Source organism: Copidosoma floridanum, unplaced genomic scaffold (genome assembly GCF_036245765.1).
Source record: "Copidosoma floridanum isolate Cflo_tuat_1 unplaced genomic scaffold, Cflo_Japanese_pri ptg000009l, whole genome shotgun sequence".
NCBI lineage: Eukaryota > Metazoa > Arthropoda > Insecta > Hymenoptera > Encyrtidae > Copidosoma > Copidosoma floridanum.
The window spans coordinates 2,414,604-2,434,591 of NW_028321886.1; the positions used below are offsets into that span (position 1 = coordinate 2,414,604).

At 41.7% G+C, this 19,988-nt stretch overlaps 1 protein-coding gene across 1 annotated transcript in view; it reads right to left on the bottom strand.

Moving 5' to 3' along the window:
- Positions 1-6,319: 6,319 nt before the first annotated feature.
- LOC106643544 (lachesin) overlaps positions 6,320-19,988 on the bottom strand; it is a 74,394-nt gene continuing 60,725 nt past the window's right edge. Inside the window, exons 3-11 of the mRNA XM_014358715.3 lie at positions 16,727-16,827; positions 15,467-15,674; positions 15,026-15,181; positions 9,956-10,084; positions 8,174-8,311; positions 7,753-7,923; positions 7,536-7,601; positions 7,310-7,378; positions 6,320-6,943 (exon numbers count right to left, since the gene is read on the bottom strand). Coding sequence (XP_014214201.2) covers positions 6,738-6,943; positions 7,310-7,378; positions 7,536-7,601; positions 7,753-7,923; positions 8,174-8,311; positions 9,956-10,084; positions 15,026-15,181; positions 15,467-15,674; positions 16,727-16,827 — 1,244 coding nt within the window. The 3' untranslated portion in view covers positions 6,320-6,737. The remainder of the gene's footprint in view (positions 6,944-7,309; positions 7,379-7,535; positions 7,602-7,752; positions 7,924-8,173; positions 8,312-9,955; positions 10,085-15,025; positions 15,182-15,466; positions 15,675-16,726; positions 16,828-19,988) is intronic.

Genomic DNA, 19,988 nt, shown 5'->3' on the forward strand with positions numbered 1-19,988 from the left:
ACATGAAATGATAGATGACTCTCGGTATAATTATTGAGGTGTACGTAGTTAAGATTAATGATTCTCGATGCCGCGCAGCAAATACTTCTTGGTAAATACATTATATGTTTACACTTTTGCGATTGAATACACTGGTTGATTTTATGCATACGTACTTAATTTTTTTTTTCCAGCACATGCGTCATTGTACAATATTTAGGTAACACATCAGACCAAGTGGAATGTAATGTAAAAGTATACAAGTACAATACATACAATGTTAAAAATGTTCTACAAATTCATACATTTTTTAAAACTATTTCAACTATGCTATTGTTTTTTATGATTTATTTGGTCAATACTTTTTTTTTAGACCACAGAAAAAATTATCACTGAAAAACAAAAGCACTAAAAATAATTGTTATTGCAGATCCAAAATCAGTTCTACTGTACATGAATCTGAAATATCATAAGCTTCGGGCTATTACTAGATAGTCTCATGCTACGTGAAGTTACCAACAGTTGTAATTCACTCGTTGAGTATAAGAAATTAATATTTTACAAGACAGTTATTCAACAGTAGACTTTTGAGCTAAGGATTAATAGTTTCTTTCTTCACTAATTTACCATCTCGAAAAGCAAAGAAATTAATGATTTAATGCAGTTATCAGCAAGAAGTACTATTAGACTCACGCGTATGGGAAAAAAATAAAATTATAAAAAATTTAGTTGAGATTTCGGACAACCCGCGTGCAAAATAAAAACTACGATCCGAAGCAAAAGAGGGAGGTAGTGAAAATTGGAATATTTTCAGAGCCGCGATCGAAGCTTCCCCGTCGCGGTTATTGCTGACGCGGCTGCAAACGCGTACGGGACCACGAGTTGACGCGCATGACTGGCTGCAAAAATAATGTGACACGAAAGTCCTTCCTCTGGCCTCCACTTCCCTGTGCTGTACCATCAGCTGCCACCGCTCCACTCGGTCTACTGCATATATGTGTATTGTAGTCATTCTTTTTTTTTTTCCTGTTGCGCTGGCTGTGGTTCCTATTCGTCAGCTGGCTGTTTCAACATTGCATATATGTAAATAGAGAGAAAAAACGAGAGAGAGAGAGAGAGGCGAAGCTGGTGCTGCGTTGCCAAGCTGACCTCCGCTGCTGGCGCGAAGTCTTTTTTGAAGCGTTCGCATGCTGGAACAAGCTGGACCAAGAGACTTTTTTTTTTTTTTTTTTTTTTTTTTTTTTTTTTTTTTTTTTTAGTGCACATGTGTTGAAATCTCACAAAAAAAAAACATTAAATAGAGGCAATTATATGTAGAGGCTTGGAGCTTTGCGAAAATTATGCTTTGATTATTTCTCTGTTGTTGAATAAATTTGACGTCCATCGGATTATTTGTTTGGAAAAATATGGGACATGTACGTTGGAAAAAGATTTAATTTTCATATTCAAACAAAAAAAGACAAACTTGGTAACGTTTTTTACGATAATCTTTGCTTCTTCTTCGTAAACCGATGGGCTAAGGCTAATCATGTGATCCATTGAAAGCAGGTTATCTGAAAATGTTTGAATACCAAGAGTTTCGACTGAATAATCGATCCGTACTACTTTCATCCAGTGACAGAGAAAAATAAGTAAGAAATTTCGGGTGAATGTTAAAAAGCTATCAATCATCATTAACCCCCATTGTTTCAGCAATATCATGAGAAAAAGCATTTAAAAAACGTCATTGACGTATATATACGTGGACGTATAATTTGCAATTACTCGGCACCGGATGAAACGCGCGCCTCATCATCGGGACCTGCACGCAAACAAGTCGAGTGCCGAGACAGCATACACCCTAGAGAGCTCGATCAACTTTATAATGAACGAGCATTAGAAGCCAGTCCCCTCCAGCCCCCCCCCCCGCCAACTTCCTCCCCACCAAAGTCCCACTCGAACTTTCGAAAGTCAAAGACACCGAAGCAATTTTCCCCCGCCCTTTTTTTTTTTTTTTCTTTTCGTCTCCACGCAGCGCCGGTACGAGCTCTACACGTGCTCTGAGCCCCCGATGTCGCTACTGCAGAGCGCTGGGGTGTCCCGTGTAGGAGTCCCACAGGGATGCTGGCAGACACTTTCCAGATTGCGTTCGAGCTGCAAAAAAGGATGGCTGGGGAGGGGGTAGCAGGGAGGAAGCAAGGGGCCCCACGAATCGACCGGAAAATCCCACAGAGATTCGATCTCCTACTTTTATTCCTGGCGAATGCTCTGCGAGCCGGGAGGGAGAGTCGATTCGCTCGATGGGCACGTACGAACGTACACGTGCATACACGGCCGCCTAACTGTATTACTTACACGTATATACGTTCGTACATACGGAGAAAGGGAGAGAGAGAGAGCGCCCGATGACGTTTGGAAAAGTATTTTTTCTCGACCGACGACTCTCAGCACGTACCTTTAACTGGCTCCTCCTGCAGCGGCCGTCCCCTTGATTTTTCCTCTTTCTCTCCCGTGCGTCTGTTGCGCGCATGTGGAATATTACTCGGTGGAGGCGAAATTCGGTAAATCAGACGTGTTTGTCGGGTCGTGTAATGCGGAAAGCCGGAAACAAGATTACACCGTTTCGCGAGAGGATTTTTACCACCTCCATCATCTCCGTCTCTCTCCGTTGGATTTGTACGGAGCTGCGAGGGTTTTAATCTTTTTGACGGCAACGGCATCGGGCATGACTGTCTCTGGCGCGCTACACCGAGAAAATTTAATTCAGCAATGATTACGCTTTTAAGAGGTACTCGCCTTTAATCAAACGGTGTATTTTTTATCACCTCACCCGACGGCAGTCGACTAAATGTTGCGAGATCACTCAGGAGACAACGTGATTTTGAGGATGGAAGCAATGTATACCTACCCACTTGTTGGGTATACTGAAACGATTTTTCTCGTGCTTTGACACGTTCATTTGATGTGGATAATCACGTTCATTTGATATGCAATCTAGCCAAGCTTTTAACGACTTTTGATAACGTCTACGTCGTGACTAACGTGGTTTAGTTCAATTTGTACGTTTTCCAGTTAATATATTTATTCGATCATTTGCATTTGCATTGAATCCGCGTATTCTTGGTGATAAAATGAAAATTGGTGTAAAAAATTTATTGAAGACCGAATTTATTTCGTATTAATTACGCCGAAAAGAATTAAGCGTAGAGAGTACACTGGTGTATAATTTTGCAAAGAGAAACAAAAATAAAAACTAGGGATGGTAAAATTTATCCAGCGAGTCGTAACGTGTGCCACGACCTGTACGAAATTGAATACTTTATTTTTCAAAGCCCTTCAACGAGCGCAAATAATTGATAGGTAAAAGAGCACTTTGCGCTTAATTAAATCTTCGTTAACGCGCTCAAATGAAATTCAACCTAAAGCTTTGCCTGATTATATATATTCGCCGCGGTTTTACCACGTGTTTTAAATCCAGCCTCTGACAAGCCATGAAATGTTTTAAAACACCCCGAGATTTTTCTTTGATGCAGAGTGACGATCTCGAGGTGGTGCAATTTCCGGCTGGCCCCGAGCACACGTGGTCGTGTAGACGAGAATCGGCAGCCTCACTTCGCTGACCATTGGTCCAGGGATGCGTGATGGTGGTCAACTTTCCGTCGAGTGAACTCGAGTAAACGGAAGACCCCACCTTCGCTAGCGCAGTTATCGCAACTGGGCCGAACTGTAGCTATACGCGCATCAGCACGTCGTGGCTATACATATATAGTATAATAGCCGACAGGCGTTGGAGTCTAATGGAGGACGGAGGTACTAAATCAACACGTTTGCTGACTCCGCGGTACTATCATCACTTGGCGTTTACTTTTGGAAAACAACCGCGATTACAATGGATTGCTGGATTTGGTCCTAATTGGGTTTCCGCTCCGCCGTCGTCGTTATCGTCGTTTGCTCGATTTTTTTTTTTTTTTTTGTTTTGTTTTTTCCTGTAAAGAGCAAAAAAGTGGCGCAGATCTAAGAGCCACACCAAGCGCCAGCTGGATTTTCAGGTAAACGTTATTGGATTAGGGGATCGTTAAGTAATTCAAGACCGTTAATTTTCGTATTATATATTCATTTGTATTTATGTAATATCGCGTATATAATATATGTGTGTATATATTATATATAATATATGTAATTACAACAAATCGATATTTACTTTAATACAATTTTCTTCGTCGACGTACTTTCGAACTCTACCAATGAACACGACATTTCCGCGTTAGCTCTTCCGACGCATAAATAATCTACGTATATACTTACAGTATACATAATGACCTACTACTATAAATTTTCTATATCGTAACGATGAACCGAGAGTCGAGTATTTTTTTTTTTCTTTCCTTTTTTTTTTCTATGGAAGTTATGAAATTCTCGAACGAAAATAAACGCAGTTCGTCAATTGTTCACCAAATTTACATACATTTGTACATGATATAGATATATATATATGCGTATAAAATGCATAAAAATAATTTTCGTCCAAGCATTAACACAGCGCGAAAGTTTCTCCGTCAATTTATATAATTGCATGTAATATTTTCGCTCTTTCGTTCTCTTTTTTTATTTTATTTTATTTTTTGTTATCATCATGCTCGACTAGATGCTAGCGAAAAAAAAATAAATCTGTCATCTCCTTATTTGGCTAATAAAATTTTTCAAACCCTCAAACAACAATAGCGAAGCTGAAGACGATGACGCGGAACATTGTTGTTCCCCCTCCTTTCTGCGAGATGTAAGTGTTTGTACAACCATACTTCCGAAATTTTTCCACTGTATCCTTTACTTTGATACAATTGCCCAGAGACTGATTGAGTGGTTTTTCCACGCCCAGACTCGTGTCACTTTTTGGACGCTTTTCGTGTTCTCCAGCAGTTGACTTGTCAATTCGGTTGCACAACAAGCCAAGTATATCGCGCATACCGTACGTTTCACATTCATCCGATATTTGACAATATTGGCATAAGTATTTTTCGAGAGTTTCACAGGACATTTGGGCCGAGAAAGCGCGCGCGTGTGTATATGCGAAGGCACCTCGTTTCCTCACTCATGCGTAGAACTAAGTACAATTAAATCGAGGTCAAATTAACTAAAATCAGTGACATTTTATTGAATGATTAAAATGATTAAAATGATGAAAAAAAAAAAAAAAAAAAAAAAAAAAAAAAACAACAACAATTATAGTATTGAAATTGAGTTGTGAAATTTCGAAAAGAACGGCTTGCAAGCAGAGGATGTTATTTGCGAACGAAACGAGCCGACGCAAGGATCGATGGATTATTTTATTCGCGTGCACAAGAGCTGTTTGAAAACTCGTGGTAAGCATTATTGTTCGTATGATGAGGTTTCCAAGTGACTTGGGCCCGATGCGCTTAAGATATAGTTACGTGTGTATGTATACATATGTATTACGTGCACTTGCCCAGTCGTACGAATATATACAGGAATTATTGTTGCTGTACTACTTGCTTATCATGCAAAGCAGAAAATAATAGTTTTTATGTCTGTACAAGAGAAATAAAGGAAGGATCGTTTTATTTACAAATAGATGTGACGAAATAATGAAGTAACGATGAAAATTTTGGTATAAAAAAGTACTTGTTGCTCAAAAGACGAATTATAATTGTGCGGGAGAAACGTGAAAATTTCCCGCCCGAAGCACATATACGTTACTCATAGAAACAAATTATTCTTTTCCATTTTTGCTGCGTGTAAAATACAGCTCGAAAAACATTCATCCTTCCCACCTTTCTTTTCTTTTTTTTTTTTTTTTTTATTTAATTTTTTATTTTTCGTTAAGAAAGCACATTCATTACTTAAAAAATACCACAGCTATAGTCCTTTTACAACGCACACCGCACACAAATCATTCGACCCTACGTATATATGTATATATATAAGGGGCCACACGCGTAATGAGTGATTCAGTGGCTCAACGCATGTACGAAAAACGTTACGCTGACCGTGACAATTTTTCTCGGCCGGTGTCGCTGTATTTCACGAAGAAACCCGGCGATTTTGGCGGAACACAGAGGAGACACTGCCACGTTAAAAGCTTCATACTTATAAAAAGAGCCTGTACACAGCTCGAGGCAGCCATCCTAAATTATTTCGAGCTAAAACTTTTTTTGCGCTACTGTTCCTTCCTCCCCTGTACATCGTTCACACTTACAAACCCCCGACCACCACACGTCTCATCTTCATATATATATATATACCACGTATCGTCATGCATTAGGTACACGTACGTATCTAATTGCTAAATCGATATCCCCCACGGCGAGTGGGGCAATATTAATTTATTGTTTAAAGCGCGTCTATGTATAATATACCACGTACGTGTTCATCATACGATGTGTATATATATAATTATACGTATATAATGCCACGCACACTATATAAATGTATCCAGCGAAGCGCACGTGCACACGGATCATCACTTGCATGGTACGAAAATAATTTTCACCTCTCCACTGCCTCGATAAGATCTCAACGCTCAAGTGTATGTTGTTTCCACGTGTCATCCATTCCTAATACTATATACGGTCATCAGCCTCGCTTCGGACAACAAGACACGGCCGCGCGCACACACAATAACATACTGGTATCATTTTGCGGTGTATGTAGTTATATTACGTGTAACATACGACGAGCGGTGGATGTTCCCCGGAGGGCAGTGTGTACGCGCACATTGCGTGCAACGTTTGGTTGTCAGCGGGAGGAGTCGCGTCCGGCGATCACCTGCACCGCTCGGCCGCCTTGGCGAGGATAACGTGGGAGAGGCTCAGCAGCAGTGACAACAGGAGCTCGGGCCCGCACGACGGGGCGAGGCTCAGTGCACCCGAGGAGGGCCTCTCCTCGTCCTTGTCGTCCTCCTCCTCCTTCCCGTCCTTGCTTGCGTCACCCGAGTCGGACGATGGCGAGCCACGCTCGCGTTTGTAATCTGCAGACACACGCGCCCCCGTTGTTTTCAATACATCAAAAGTCTGTGCCATACTTTTTTTTACCGTACAATTCGTGTGCACCGGGGGTCCCGCTCGATCGATCGGCACACGTACTTTTGTTCTCGTGGACTTTATTTCCGTATTTTTGGGTTTGCTCGCGCGCGTTTGTGCTGATTGCTCGCGTTCGATTGAATTTTTGTTTTTTGTTTTTTTGTTTTACCGAGTCGAGTTGGATTATTTGTTTTCGTTTTTTTTTTTCTTCTCCAATCAACGGACAGCTTAGCCACAGCTTTGAGGAAAATAATTGCCGAGCCCGCACAAACGGTACTTAGCGCACGCACAATTATAATTTAATTGATCCTCACCTGAGTTCCTCCATTCTTCCACCTCGTAGTCGTTCGGTCGGTCGTGCGGCCTCCGGCTGCCATTTTTTCCTGCAAACGAAATAACAACACTTACATTTGGCCATCGCTGCCCGTAGAAATCACTACAATGTTCGTTTGGACAAAAAATCCAATGCGGTAAGCACAAGTGTATATCAGATGGTGAGATTTTTAAAAAATTTAAAAACATTTTTTTATATTGAATTACCGTTTCTTATTCCAGGGTAGGTTGCTTGGTTTGATGAATGCGTGGTCGTCGATGGTGCCGGAATTTCTGTAATACATCACATTACATTGATCGTAAGCGTTCGTATTTGCGTTTATTCAAGCCGAGAGTCATAAGTTTGCTTTAGCCCGACAACCCCCTTAACGAAGCTCATCCCCACATTGTATTGTTTAATGGTGGTTTAATTTTCGAGTATTACCGTCCAACTTGATGACTCCGTCCGTGCTTCCGAGGGAATTTTGAGCGACGCACTTGTACGAGCCAAAGTCCTTCTTGCCAACGTTTCGTATTTTCAGCTTCATGTATTGATTGTATCCACTTTTCGTGACTGTCGCCTCGAATTTATCGCCTATAACCGAACGGTTAATGCCTGGGCAAGTAAGATCAAATCTTTAACTCAACTACATACAGAGTTACAATAAACCGTCGATTGACGGTAAAATTGAGCTTTCCTTTTTTTCTTTACTTAAAATTTTTTTTTTCTTTTTTTTTTTTTTAGTTATTAAAGTCTTCAACAACGACAAAAATACCGATCTCATCATTTTCAACAGAGCATAGTTATTTTGTGAATCGGGGGTGGCCAATTTCAAGTCATATCGGAGCAGAGAGTGTGGATTTACCAGAGACTATCATTTCGCCGTTCTCGTTGGTCCAGTAATTTATCGAGTCCGGGTAAGCCTCGGTGTGACACTCGAGGGTTACATCCTGTCCGACGTAAGCTCCTTCTAATTGATTTGGTATCGATAACATTGGCGGAACTGTAACCAATCGAAACACGAGCACGGTACTCGTGCGGTGTTGATAATATCATGTTGTGCAATCAAATTAAGTAATTAAAGTGACTGTTTTATTAAAAGAAGGAAGAAACGAAAAAAAAAGTACAGGCATTTAAATACAAATGTAGCCAGTGCGGCAAACGCTTCGCTCAAGAGAGGCAGAAAGTGCCAAGCTGCACAAGGAAGCGAAAATGCCAAAAGCGCCACGGGTCCATTGTAACTGGTACAACAATGATTCATCAAACACTGGGTAAGTATTTGCTTTGCCGGATACATTATATACACGTATGTAGGTCGAAGGAGGGGATAGGAGGAAGAGCCGATGTATAATTCAACAAATTCGTATGCAGGTGGGCGACGCGCTACGCCGATTCACGATGAACACGCCGACTGCATTGATAATTAACCAAAGTGCGTGGTATAGTTTACGCCGAGATCGGCAAAAACGTGTGAGGGAAACGCATTTATTTCGGCGCGTCGGCGACACATACACACACAGACTTATCGCGAATCGATATCGGCTTCAACAAACGACATGATTATTTATGCGGGATGATTATCCTTTGTTCGGCCGGTGCTATATACCTTTTGGATCCTCAATACGAGCAATTTGGTCTGCGAATCGCCGGAGCATTGCAAAATTTTTATGGGAGAAAAAAAAATTTCATGATTATTATTATTATTTTCATCATCATCATTGTGATAAAAAAACTCATGGATTCTCTGCTACTGTGGATCAAAATTTGCCACGGAGAGTTTGGTCGTTGGCAACGAAAATTGGCCAAAGATAAACAACTATTTCTGTAATTATTTTGCCGATTGGTCGCAACAACTATTAAACACGTGATAAATTAAATTGTTTAAGGGTCAATTGAAATTAATTTTATTGTTCATTTCCCCGTTGGACGTATACATTGTCAAAAAAATTGTGGTTCCGAAAGCTAGTCGATTGGCCTACTGTCTTTAGTCAAGGTTAATAAAAAAAAGTGACATTTTAAGAGATTTTTCTTGGATTTCGGAACAATACATCGTCACGTTCGGTTGGACGACGATTGCAACGTTATCATAATTAACGAATGGAAAACACGCGAAAGTTCCAACAGCTTATACTTGGCAGGTGGATGGATGATGATGCGATTTTAACGAGTAACCGGGACGGAGACAAGGGGCCAAAGATGATAACGAAGGGCCGTCGTGTGGGGGGGGGGGGCAGAGGCAGGTAATCGCGACTAATGTTCCGTAAAAGACAAAGGCAGGCACGTCGACCCTGGACGCGATGCTAGTTTCCACCAAAGGGTCAACGACTGCAGAGATCTGGGTCACACACACACACTGCGAACCGTAAATTGGACGTTTAATGAGACGTTAAAAGCAGAGCCGGAGAGAGTGGAAGAGGGACAGAGACGTATTGGGTGTCGACAAAGGGTGGGCGGAGATATCTCTCTCTCCCGGTCCACGAGGGTAATAATACATGGCTTTTCGGCATTTTTGCTTTCACATGTATATTATATATGTAAACGCAAGTGTAGCTCTTGCTGGTTCGCCCACATCGTAATGCATTGCTTGATTTATCGTTTCATAATTATACTGTTACCTGTCGATTGACAAGCACAATTGATTACTCACATTGGACCTTGATCGTGACCCGAGTGCTGACCCTCGGTGGCACGCCGTTGGCCGCGATGCAGAGATAAGGACCCATGTGCAGTCGGCTGATTTTTGTAAAGTGCAACATTTCGCCGTTCACGAGGTTAACTGAAACAATCGATTACGCGGCTTTTACATTATTATTACAAAATAATTATGGATTGGGAGAACTGTCGAGTCTTTGGGTGGTACGGCTTTGTCCCACCTTGTTTTGAAATTTCTAGCCCATCTCGATTACAATTACAAGTTTACGAGATGGTCCGATCAAGTCTGAAAAAACTCCACAGATCAATAACATGTGTAGCTTAAAAGTTGGCTGGACAAAAAATTAAAATAAAATAAAATTCGTGAACAAATTTGTATATCATTATTGTCTGCGAGTGATTTTGGACAACTCGATTAGTTTAAACGAACCGATCAATACGTGGAAAGGAAATAGATATGAGCTTCATTTTAGAAAAAAGTGTGAAAAAAAGATTTTAGGTAACTACAGGTGCTTGGAAAATGAGCCCAGCCAACTAAAAATGTTGTTACTTGTAATTGATTAAACTATTCATGTATACCTACTCCTATGTATAAATTAATTTTTACTTCGTGATGGATTTTATTATGCAACATATTGTCTTGAATTTGATGAATTTACAAAAAAAAATGTATATTCGAAGACTCCACACGTGTGTGATTTCAACGCGTACAACGAGACACTGGCGAAAGTCGATTTCAAAATGCAACACGTACAATATAACGCAAATGCAAATAGGAATAAAAAAAAAAAAATAAAAAAAAATTGTCACGCTAGCCTGCGTTAATTTCGTCCAACGCAAGCGCAAGCGTGCACTGCGTAGCCGAGGCCATTCTTTCATCCCACCCGAATGATCATATCTGCATTCATTTGGGAAATCTCGGGGTGTTTTGAGATCGATTTTATTCAAATTCCACCCAGTCCGGGCACCCAGCTCTGAGCGAAAGAGTGCGTACGATGCGTTATCACCAAAGAGGATAGCTACGGGGGGAAGCTTTAATCAAGCTGTCCCGAAGCGGCTTCGTGCCACTGCCACGCGTACAAACGAGATTCGTCGAAATGACGAAATAAGAGACGAGAGAACGACTCGACAGCTTGTTTCCCACCCCCCCCTCTCTCTCTTTCTCTTTGTCGTCGTCCCATTGTCACGTTTCTATGAAGAACAAAAAAAAAGATATACTCTTCGTACGCCCTTGATCAGATTTTATTATTTATTTCTTCCACTGGTGAGACCCCGAAATCTTTAATCATCGCAGTTGGTTAACTGTACCCACTTCAACGCCAAAATTATCTTTTTTGGATGTATGAGTTAGGAAAACAAAACCAAAAAGTTGCATGATGAAACAAGCTCGGTAAAGCGTGTTTGCATGGAAGAACGAATAAAGCAAGAAAATTACAGGGCTGTATTCATTCGTTGGATAATAAGGTTTCGCAAATTTCAATTTGTAAGCACAGTTGCCTGACTGTTGAAGTCGAAACTACCGTAATTTCATGCGCAAGAGATGCGCAAGTGGCGAAGCTTTTGTCCAAACTTTGTCACGCAAAGTATATTGAATAGTAGCAGCGCAGGTATGGAGGACTTGGTAGGGTTTTGAAAATTTTTAATCCATCGTCGCCTGCTTGTTTCCAACGATGTACACCATAGGTATCAGAAACTGGTTTTAAGTAGAAGCAATTTATAACGAAAGACGAGTTGATGTCAACAAAGACATCCTGGAAAAAAGGTTTTAACACAATAATAATTTACTTGATTCATATTCACTAATTCGTGAGCTAAATTGAACACAGCTAATAAAAAAAAAAAAAAAAAAAAAAAAAAAAGTTTTACTAAAAAATTCATGAATCCATCGGATGTAGAATCGAGTTGGTGATAAATTTATCTGTGCAATTTTGAAAATGTCGGCATTTTTTTTCCAACTCGCTCGACCGAACAGAAAATTCTTTTATCATTTCCGACGGCACTACACTTGCTCTCAGTCCTTTCGCAAAAAAAGGGAGATAGAGAGAGGGAGAAAAGAGTCGACCAGAATCACTTTGCCGTCTGCTAGTGCGCCATTAGATACTCACCGTCGCGTTTCACGGAAACTAAATCTTTCATACAACCCTGCACGTGTAGCCCCGGCCTAGCTTTCCTCTCGACTACTCGCTCGAGTTCGCAATACTTCCGCCACATTCGATTTGGATTCTTTTCGCCTGTTTTCTCAAACTTGCACTCCCTTTCTTCTCGCCTCTCGCCGGCTCTTATTTGTTTTACTTTTGTTCGGCTCCGCGTCCGAACATTTCCTTTATTCGCTTCATTTTTGCCGCCTTCCCGTGCCTGCTCGCACGTGCACGTACGCGCGCGGATATACATATACATATACATGTATATAGCAAGAAAGAGTCGGAGAGGCGACGACGCTCGGAAGAAAACCGAGCTTTCCGAGAGGGCAAAGAGGGAAAAAAAAGCTCTCGGGTCTCCGGTGGAGGCTATCGGGCGACGAGTAATGGCTTTAGAGGCTGTTGCCCCCCCCCCTCTTGCGCCCCTCGAGAACAACGCATCGGCTCTCCCACTACTGCCACTACCCTTCGGTAATGCACTACGCTTCTAAACGGCTTTTATTCAATATTTACCTCAATCACAAGAATAACTTCGGCATCATCCGTGTGCTTTTAAGTGCTACGTGCTCTTTGAAGTCCGTCCCTCTTGCTGTTCTACGTGACTGGTGTTGTTGGTGCTAAAAGCTTCTTTTTTTTTTTTTTTTTTTTTTTTTTCATCCCGGTCGAGAAAAAAATATACAAGCTGTCAATTTGTTGATTTCGAATGCGCGTTATGCTTTGTTTTTGCGATCGGTCAAAGTGTTTACCTCTGTTCCAGGGGGGGGGGATCAGAGTGACATTTCTCTTCCTGGGAGAGGTAGTGGACTAGTTTAAAAAAGTTAATTCAAATAACTTTTTTAATAAATGTTATTCGAAAAATTTGGTGAGTTTTTGATATTAAATTCAATGATAAGAAGTAATCTATTAAAAAAAAAAAAAATCATTTAATTTTTCATACATTTTTTTTTGTAAATGCAAAAGTAGTTGGATGCAACATTTCTAGCTACTTTTCTGTTGTGGTATTAGCCTATTGAGCCGTGGATCAATATGGTAATTAATTAATAAAAATTGGGTGCCTAAGAATCATTCAACTCTGAGACATTACATGCGATAAATTGGGATATCGTAAAAACTGTTTCTTAAAATATAAATGTAATATTTACGAGTATGCCAGTGCATTGGTTACACAATCCCATGTTTATGTACATTAAAAATAAATAAATAAATAAAATAAAATAAAATGATTGAAATGTTATATTATTGATTGTGTACTATCGATCTTCTTGGAGTGTTATTAAAAATGTTCATCTTCTCTTTCGCCGTTCGTACGACTGTATTGTACTCGTACGTGTGCCGTATTGCACATTGTCGATTTAAATCAAGAACGGGCCATTCTTCAATTTAGGTCGATCGAAAAGACTCGAAATTTCTTTCCAGGACTGCAGAATTCACATGCAATGCTACTATATACTTTGGCTGTCGTACTCGAGATATGAGTATCTGAGGCACACAATGGCTGGGTATTGGTTTCGCGTGTGCGATGCTGAATGTCCTTAGTGCATTATGCGGAGAAAATGCAATGGAAATACTTTTTTTTTTTTTTTTTTTTCAAACTCTCCATCGATGAAGCGACAATCTCAAGAGGCACTGCACGACCGTCATCTCTGCATTCGTGGACTCGGAAATTCGTGATAATCGTTAAGAACAAAAAAAAAAAAAAAAAAAAAAAAAAATCCATCCTCTGGTAACTTTTTACAGTGACGTCGCTGATTTATAGTCTCCGCAATGGAGCGTATACACAGTGTCGAGTTGGTTCACCCATTTTAGATGGCAGGGCACACAGTGGTGATGGCGGTGGCGGTATCCCTGCTTTATGCTCGGATTTTCGTGAAGTGTTGTTCGGAGCTGAATAATTGCCATAGCGCGCACCCGTAGCGGCCCACCGCACACATCGGCTTGAATTTCGATTCCCGGTCGCCCCTAATAATTGATCGTTGCCACCCACCCCCATCCCTCCTTGGTTGTTTTTTTTTTTTTTAGCTTGGCTCACCCACCCACACTGTATCCGCGAGTACATGCACGAGGAGCGGTCCCAAAATTTGAAGGCTTCCGAACGAGCATTGGCTACCCCCGAAGTACACGGCCAGCCGGCAACGGTGTAAGCGAGGGTGAGGGAGAGAGCGCGTCACAATTCGTCCTCATTTCCGATGCCAGGCGCGTACACTGCACTCGTCGTCCTGCATAGATTCGCTCGCGGTGTTATCCGCGTGCTCGAATTGATTTATCGGAGCGCTTCCGTCCCCCTTTCTCCTTTTCCTCTTTTTCTTTTCTCTTTACTTTTTTCTTTGCGGTCCACCGCAACACGGAAACGCTCGACGGGATTCGGATGTCTTATTGGCGCGTATACGTATGGCCGCAATGCCGATGGCTAATTTGTCGTGCGTTGCCTCGTATCAATGGTGATGCACGACAGGCACTTTGCGAGTAATTCATCAACTTGGACGCGGTAACGGGGGCCCGGGGGAAAGAAAACGGGGGAATCCTTAGTAGGCCATTCCGTGCTTTTTTCCTCATTTTAAAAATTTTTCACAATTTATTGCAAAAGTTGCGTCTCGGTGTTTTACGTACCAAAGCCTCGTGCCAATGCCAAACTAATGGTACAAAAAATTACAGACAGGGGAGACATTTATATGCGTATCTTCTGCTCGTACATGTAGTGTACAATGTGCATATTTGTACGCATGGTATAAAAAAACTTTACGTGTAACGAGAAGTTGTTCGAGATCTGCAAAAAAATGTTGGGCAAAGAGAGGCGAGGGGCACGCAAGTGATCGAGAACATCATTAATTGTGGACTTTCATGCACGAGATGTTTCAACAGTCGACGCAAAGACTGGCATGAGAAAGTGAAAAAAAACACAAAAAAACAAAAAAAAAGAGAGACTTTACCATTGTCGCCGTTGTAGTTGAAGTATCGTCCATCCTCGCGTTGCCACATGACGTAGGGCTCGGGATAACCAGTCGCCTTACAAGTCAACGTCACGTTGGAAGCCTCTCGTATGACCATGTCGGTGCTGGTTTCCTTGGTAACGAAGGACGGCGGCACTGTCACAAGAAGCCACGTTCAAGATGAGACGAATAATACGACGTCTACCACAGGGGGTACGCGCGTCTTTACACAGATGTACGTGGGTGCGAGTGCACGGAGCAACAAGAGGGATGACGAAGGTGGGACAAAAGGAAAATTCCTCGGTCTCCAAAGGGTACATAAACGTAGTTTATGGATTTTAACCAAACGATTGTCATTCGAAGTAAGCGATGATAAGGATATGGGCATGGTGTACACGTACGAATGTATACATATATAATTATATTTTGAAACCAACTCACCGACGACTTGAAGGTAACCTTGGCGGCTCCTCATTGGGTCCGTGTTGACCTGGCACATGTACCAGCCCCTATCGATCTCCTGGACGTTTTTAATGTGCAAGTACCAGGTGCGGTGGTCATTGTACGAGAGCTTGATGCGAGGATTTTGCGTGATGATGTTGTGGTGGATCGAGAGGATCGTTTGCGTGTCCACGCGCACCCATGCGACCTGTGCAAACGATAAAGAAAAGCATAAACGGGCATCAGTTAAACAAGGATCATCCATTCTGATACTTCGTCGAGGGATGTCAATGGGGTTGTACATGTGCCGTAGTGGATTATCGAGGCCGACGATTTGAGGCGCGTGGCATACACGGGAGGGATTTTCATCAACATTTCCCGAGCTCAAGCTGGCAAAGGAGACCATCGCGTGTACTTCACAGCAAAGACTCAGTGCCAGAGAGACACGTCAAATCGAGAGCATCCCAAAGTTATTCTCTTGACTCGGAGACTTTGTATGCATGTACGTGTATACCTATTATAGGCCGAGAGAAAAAGGTGTACACGTATACGCGCACACGAGTACACACTTTGTATTGCACACGTAGGTATACGCTATATGCGAAACTTGGAGTGCAGTCCTCGGGCGCGCCGAATCTACTTGGCTGACGCCCCCCCCCTCACCCCTTTGCTCCCCTGTAAGCCTTATGAAAATCGAATTCGAAAGAGTGGCGCCGCACACCCCTCCCGGCGTTTCCAATATTTCCCCCTCTCGTCCGCGTCTCCCTCTCTACTTACGTAAGTGTGCACAACGTACCGATGCTGCTGCTATCTTGAGTATGCGGAGCACGCAAAATAAGTCGCGCCGAGAGAGAGCGTCCTGCACAATTCCCATTTGCACGTGCCGTATAGCCCAGGCTTTTCTCTACCGCCCGTCCCTCCAGAGATTGCCCTACATGTACTCACTCACCCGGACGACTATGGACTGGAGATGGAGGGATATATTTATGTATGGTGGAGGGATTACTACCACTTATTCTCAATTTTCATCTTTACGACTGTATCACCGGATACCCAACACTTATACGATAATACGTCGTACACATAATACATGGATAATATATATAGGTGCAACGGAATATATCCTTGAACAAAAAGCGGCCAATCGTATCGTTCGAAAAGCCAATCGTTGAATTAAATCGCGTTTCGAGTAATATCGATGTGTGTCGTCGCGTCGTTGCTGCTCTGGGTAAACAAGTTCGAACAGGAGAATACAATAACCTTGTAGTTGCGCAGGTTGTCCACGACGCAGGCAAGCAGGGCGTCCCTGCCTACGCTCACCGTGACGTTGGCTATCGGCTCGGCCAGTATCGGCAACGAATCTGCAATCACAAAGAAAAAACACAAATTTAATCCCAATGTACAAATAACGTTTATTTTGTTGGCCCGAGTATGTACGTGCGGATTGTCATCGCAACGGGGACAGAGGGAGGATTCAATAACCCGGCTGTTTACGAGGGAGGGTTTGCGCGTACGTGGCTCGTATTTGTCTCGATTTCAATGGCTATGTGTATATGCATCGAAAATCCGAGCTCGGCTCGTTAAGCGCACTCGACACTATGCCCAGGGGGTGAGGGGAAAAAAATGATAATAAACAATGCGCCAACGTTACGAATGCCAAGTTTATCCGAACAATCCGCGATTAGGGACCTCGTTGAGTAGATTTACCTCGAATGGGAGGAAGAGTAGGACCATTGATTTTTCGGGGTACAAGAAAAAAAAGCCCACCAAATTTCGGAAATTTTGTTATACGTGTCTCATTTTACGGTTTAATGAACACATCAAAGATATTTTACTGGATCGAAGAACTGCACATTAAAAAAAAAAGTTTTTCTCCTCCCGAATATACACCACTTATACGGTCTTGTACGGTGCATATTACGGTTGTATAGGACACCCCTTTTACTTTAGAGTGCACGTTTCAAACAAAATTTTTTATCAAGTCTTCTAAATACTTAACGATAACATTACTAATAAATTATAAACATGAAGTGTGGCTAAATCAAGAAAAAAATTTTTTTGAATAAATCGTTCAATTATTTAGAAGAATATAGCCAATTATCATAAAAAATCATAAACAATCAATATTTCACAATCAACAAAAGTTAGGAATGTAGATAATCAATTTCTCAAGAGAATGAGAGATTTTGGATCGAAATCGAAAATCAATTACACAAGTTAACAAGCGTTAAGTAGATTTATAATTTATAAGTAATGTTATCGTTAAGTACTTAGAGGACTTGAAAAAAAAATTTTGTTTGAAATTTGCACTCTAGCGTATTTGCTGTTGCAATACATGCCCGTGTATTATCTAAATGTGTATACATAGTTTGTTTCATCATACATATTAATAACACACGAAGCTTGGATGTTAATATCACAAGTTTGGTCACTGATGAATCCACGCACATGCCATACATATTAATAACACACGAAGCTCGGACGTTAATATCACAAGTTTGGTCACTGATTAATCCACGCACATGCCATACATACGTCTTGCGCGCATTTACTTTGCTGCTCGGTTTGTATTAATAGGTTGCCCGGTTGCCTCCATATAATATATACATGCGTGTGACGCGACTTTGCGTACAAGGAATTGTATTGTGTGCACATACGTATGCTTACAGGGAGCGCATGCAGTGGTATACATCACGTAATATCCAAAGGCCGAAGCCTATATATATACTCGGTAGGTATACAGGTTATATAACAGATAAACTTGAAATGACCATTTAGGGGCGAGTGTACCTATATGTTGTATATATATGTACACGTGTGTGGGTTACGGAGTCGACTAACGGAGGGAGTGCACGATAGATGACCACCTGTGCACTGCCGGCTCGAGCGTAACGACTGTCTTTAATGGATACGAATTCGGCTCTGGCGGACATACAACCAATGGGCATTATTAGACCCTCGCTCCCCTCGACCTATACGTTCTCATCTCCCTGCCTTCGATGCTGAATCCGTGGTATAGCATGTTCTAACCTAATAACGTCCATTGATGTATGTACGTGCGCATGTATACGTCTACCAATGCCGTTGCAAAGCTCGCTCGTCCCGTACATATAATATGTATACATCTATTATTCCAACTCTAACGTACGTGTACGCATAAAGTTTTGTTATTTTTTATTATCATGCGATTATTGAACGACTCCCAAACGATGCGAGTCTATGATGGATTTTTTTTTTCCTCCTCCTGTACTAGCATTCGATCGACGATGAGCTCACATAGCTGCAACCAAATCGTTCATTTTTATAGCAGAGCTCATTGCTTATCGCCGAACTAATTGTACATACCGCCTGATGTACACACTCATCGATGGTCATCTGCTCCAAGGGTGAAAATTAAACACGAATAATCGAGCCTCGGCATACACCCGCAGTTAGCCGAGGTAATCTCAAATCCGCGTGATCGTTGTATGCTTGTACAGAAGATGTGGATTGTTGCAAGACTCATGAATTTCGTGATCGGGGCTGCCTTGATTCGGGACCATTATTTACCCGCGTATACCTACCTTGGGTGGTCTTTTGTAAAATTTTATTTGAACCTTCACAGCTGCAAATGTTATTTATAACAATAGCAATACAAGCTGGTTTTTCTTTGAAAGCTTCCGTGCTTTTCGACGCCGTGGACAAAAGCTTTTACGGTAACGACGAGCGCACCGGAAAAGTATAGGAAACGAGGACATTATTCATTTATTTTTTTATCTTTCAGCCCAAAAATTCTAAAATTCTGCCTAGTTAAGGCCAAAGGGGTTTCTCTCCCTTGTATTACGTACATCGCGCTAACTATATGCCACGTTGTTGTGCGATGCGTTACTTATACGCGTACTCCCTCAATCCGTGTTTATAAATAAATTCGACGCAAACAAATGAAAAACCGTCAAGCCAAAGGTAAAAAATGAAATTTATCTTCCTCTTTGAATTAAAACCTAAAAACGAATATAATACTACTCCATAGATTCGTGAATTACTTCATGCCAAAGTAAATTACGCCCCGAACGCTTTTTGCCCACTGCCCCCATGCATAACAGCGTCCATATTCACTTGCCGTCCACGCCGGCTTTTCGAGCTCGTACTCGTGTAACCCGAAGTACCGGCCGAGTATACATCCATCTTGCTTTAGTCGCTGTCCGAGCTTTTTTCCTTCCTTCCTCCGGCCTTCCCTACCTCGCGGTGGAGGAGAAAAAAAAAAAAGAGCACAACACGAGGGTATATGCGAGCTTCCAAGGCGATTGATTCTCGTTAGAGCCGTCAACTTCTTTGAACCAACCCTACGTACATACACATACGTATATGTATATGTATACACCCTCCGTATACTCTCACCACGACGATGCTGCAGTGTGTTTACAAAGGGGATGACGAGCATCGTTCGAGGAGGTAAAACAAGGAAGGAAAAGGACGAAAAAAAAAAAAAAAAAATCCGAGACGAGCGATGGTTATTATTTAATTTCTCGGGAAAATATCGCGA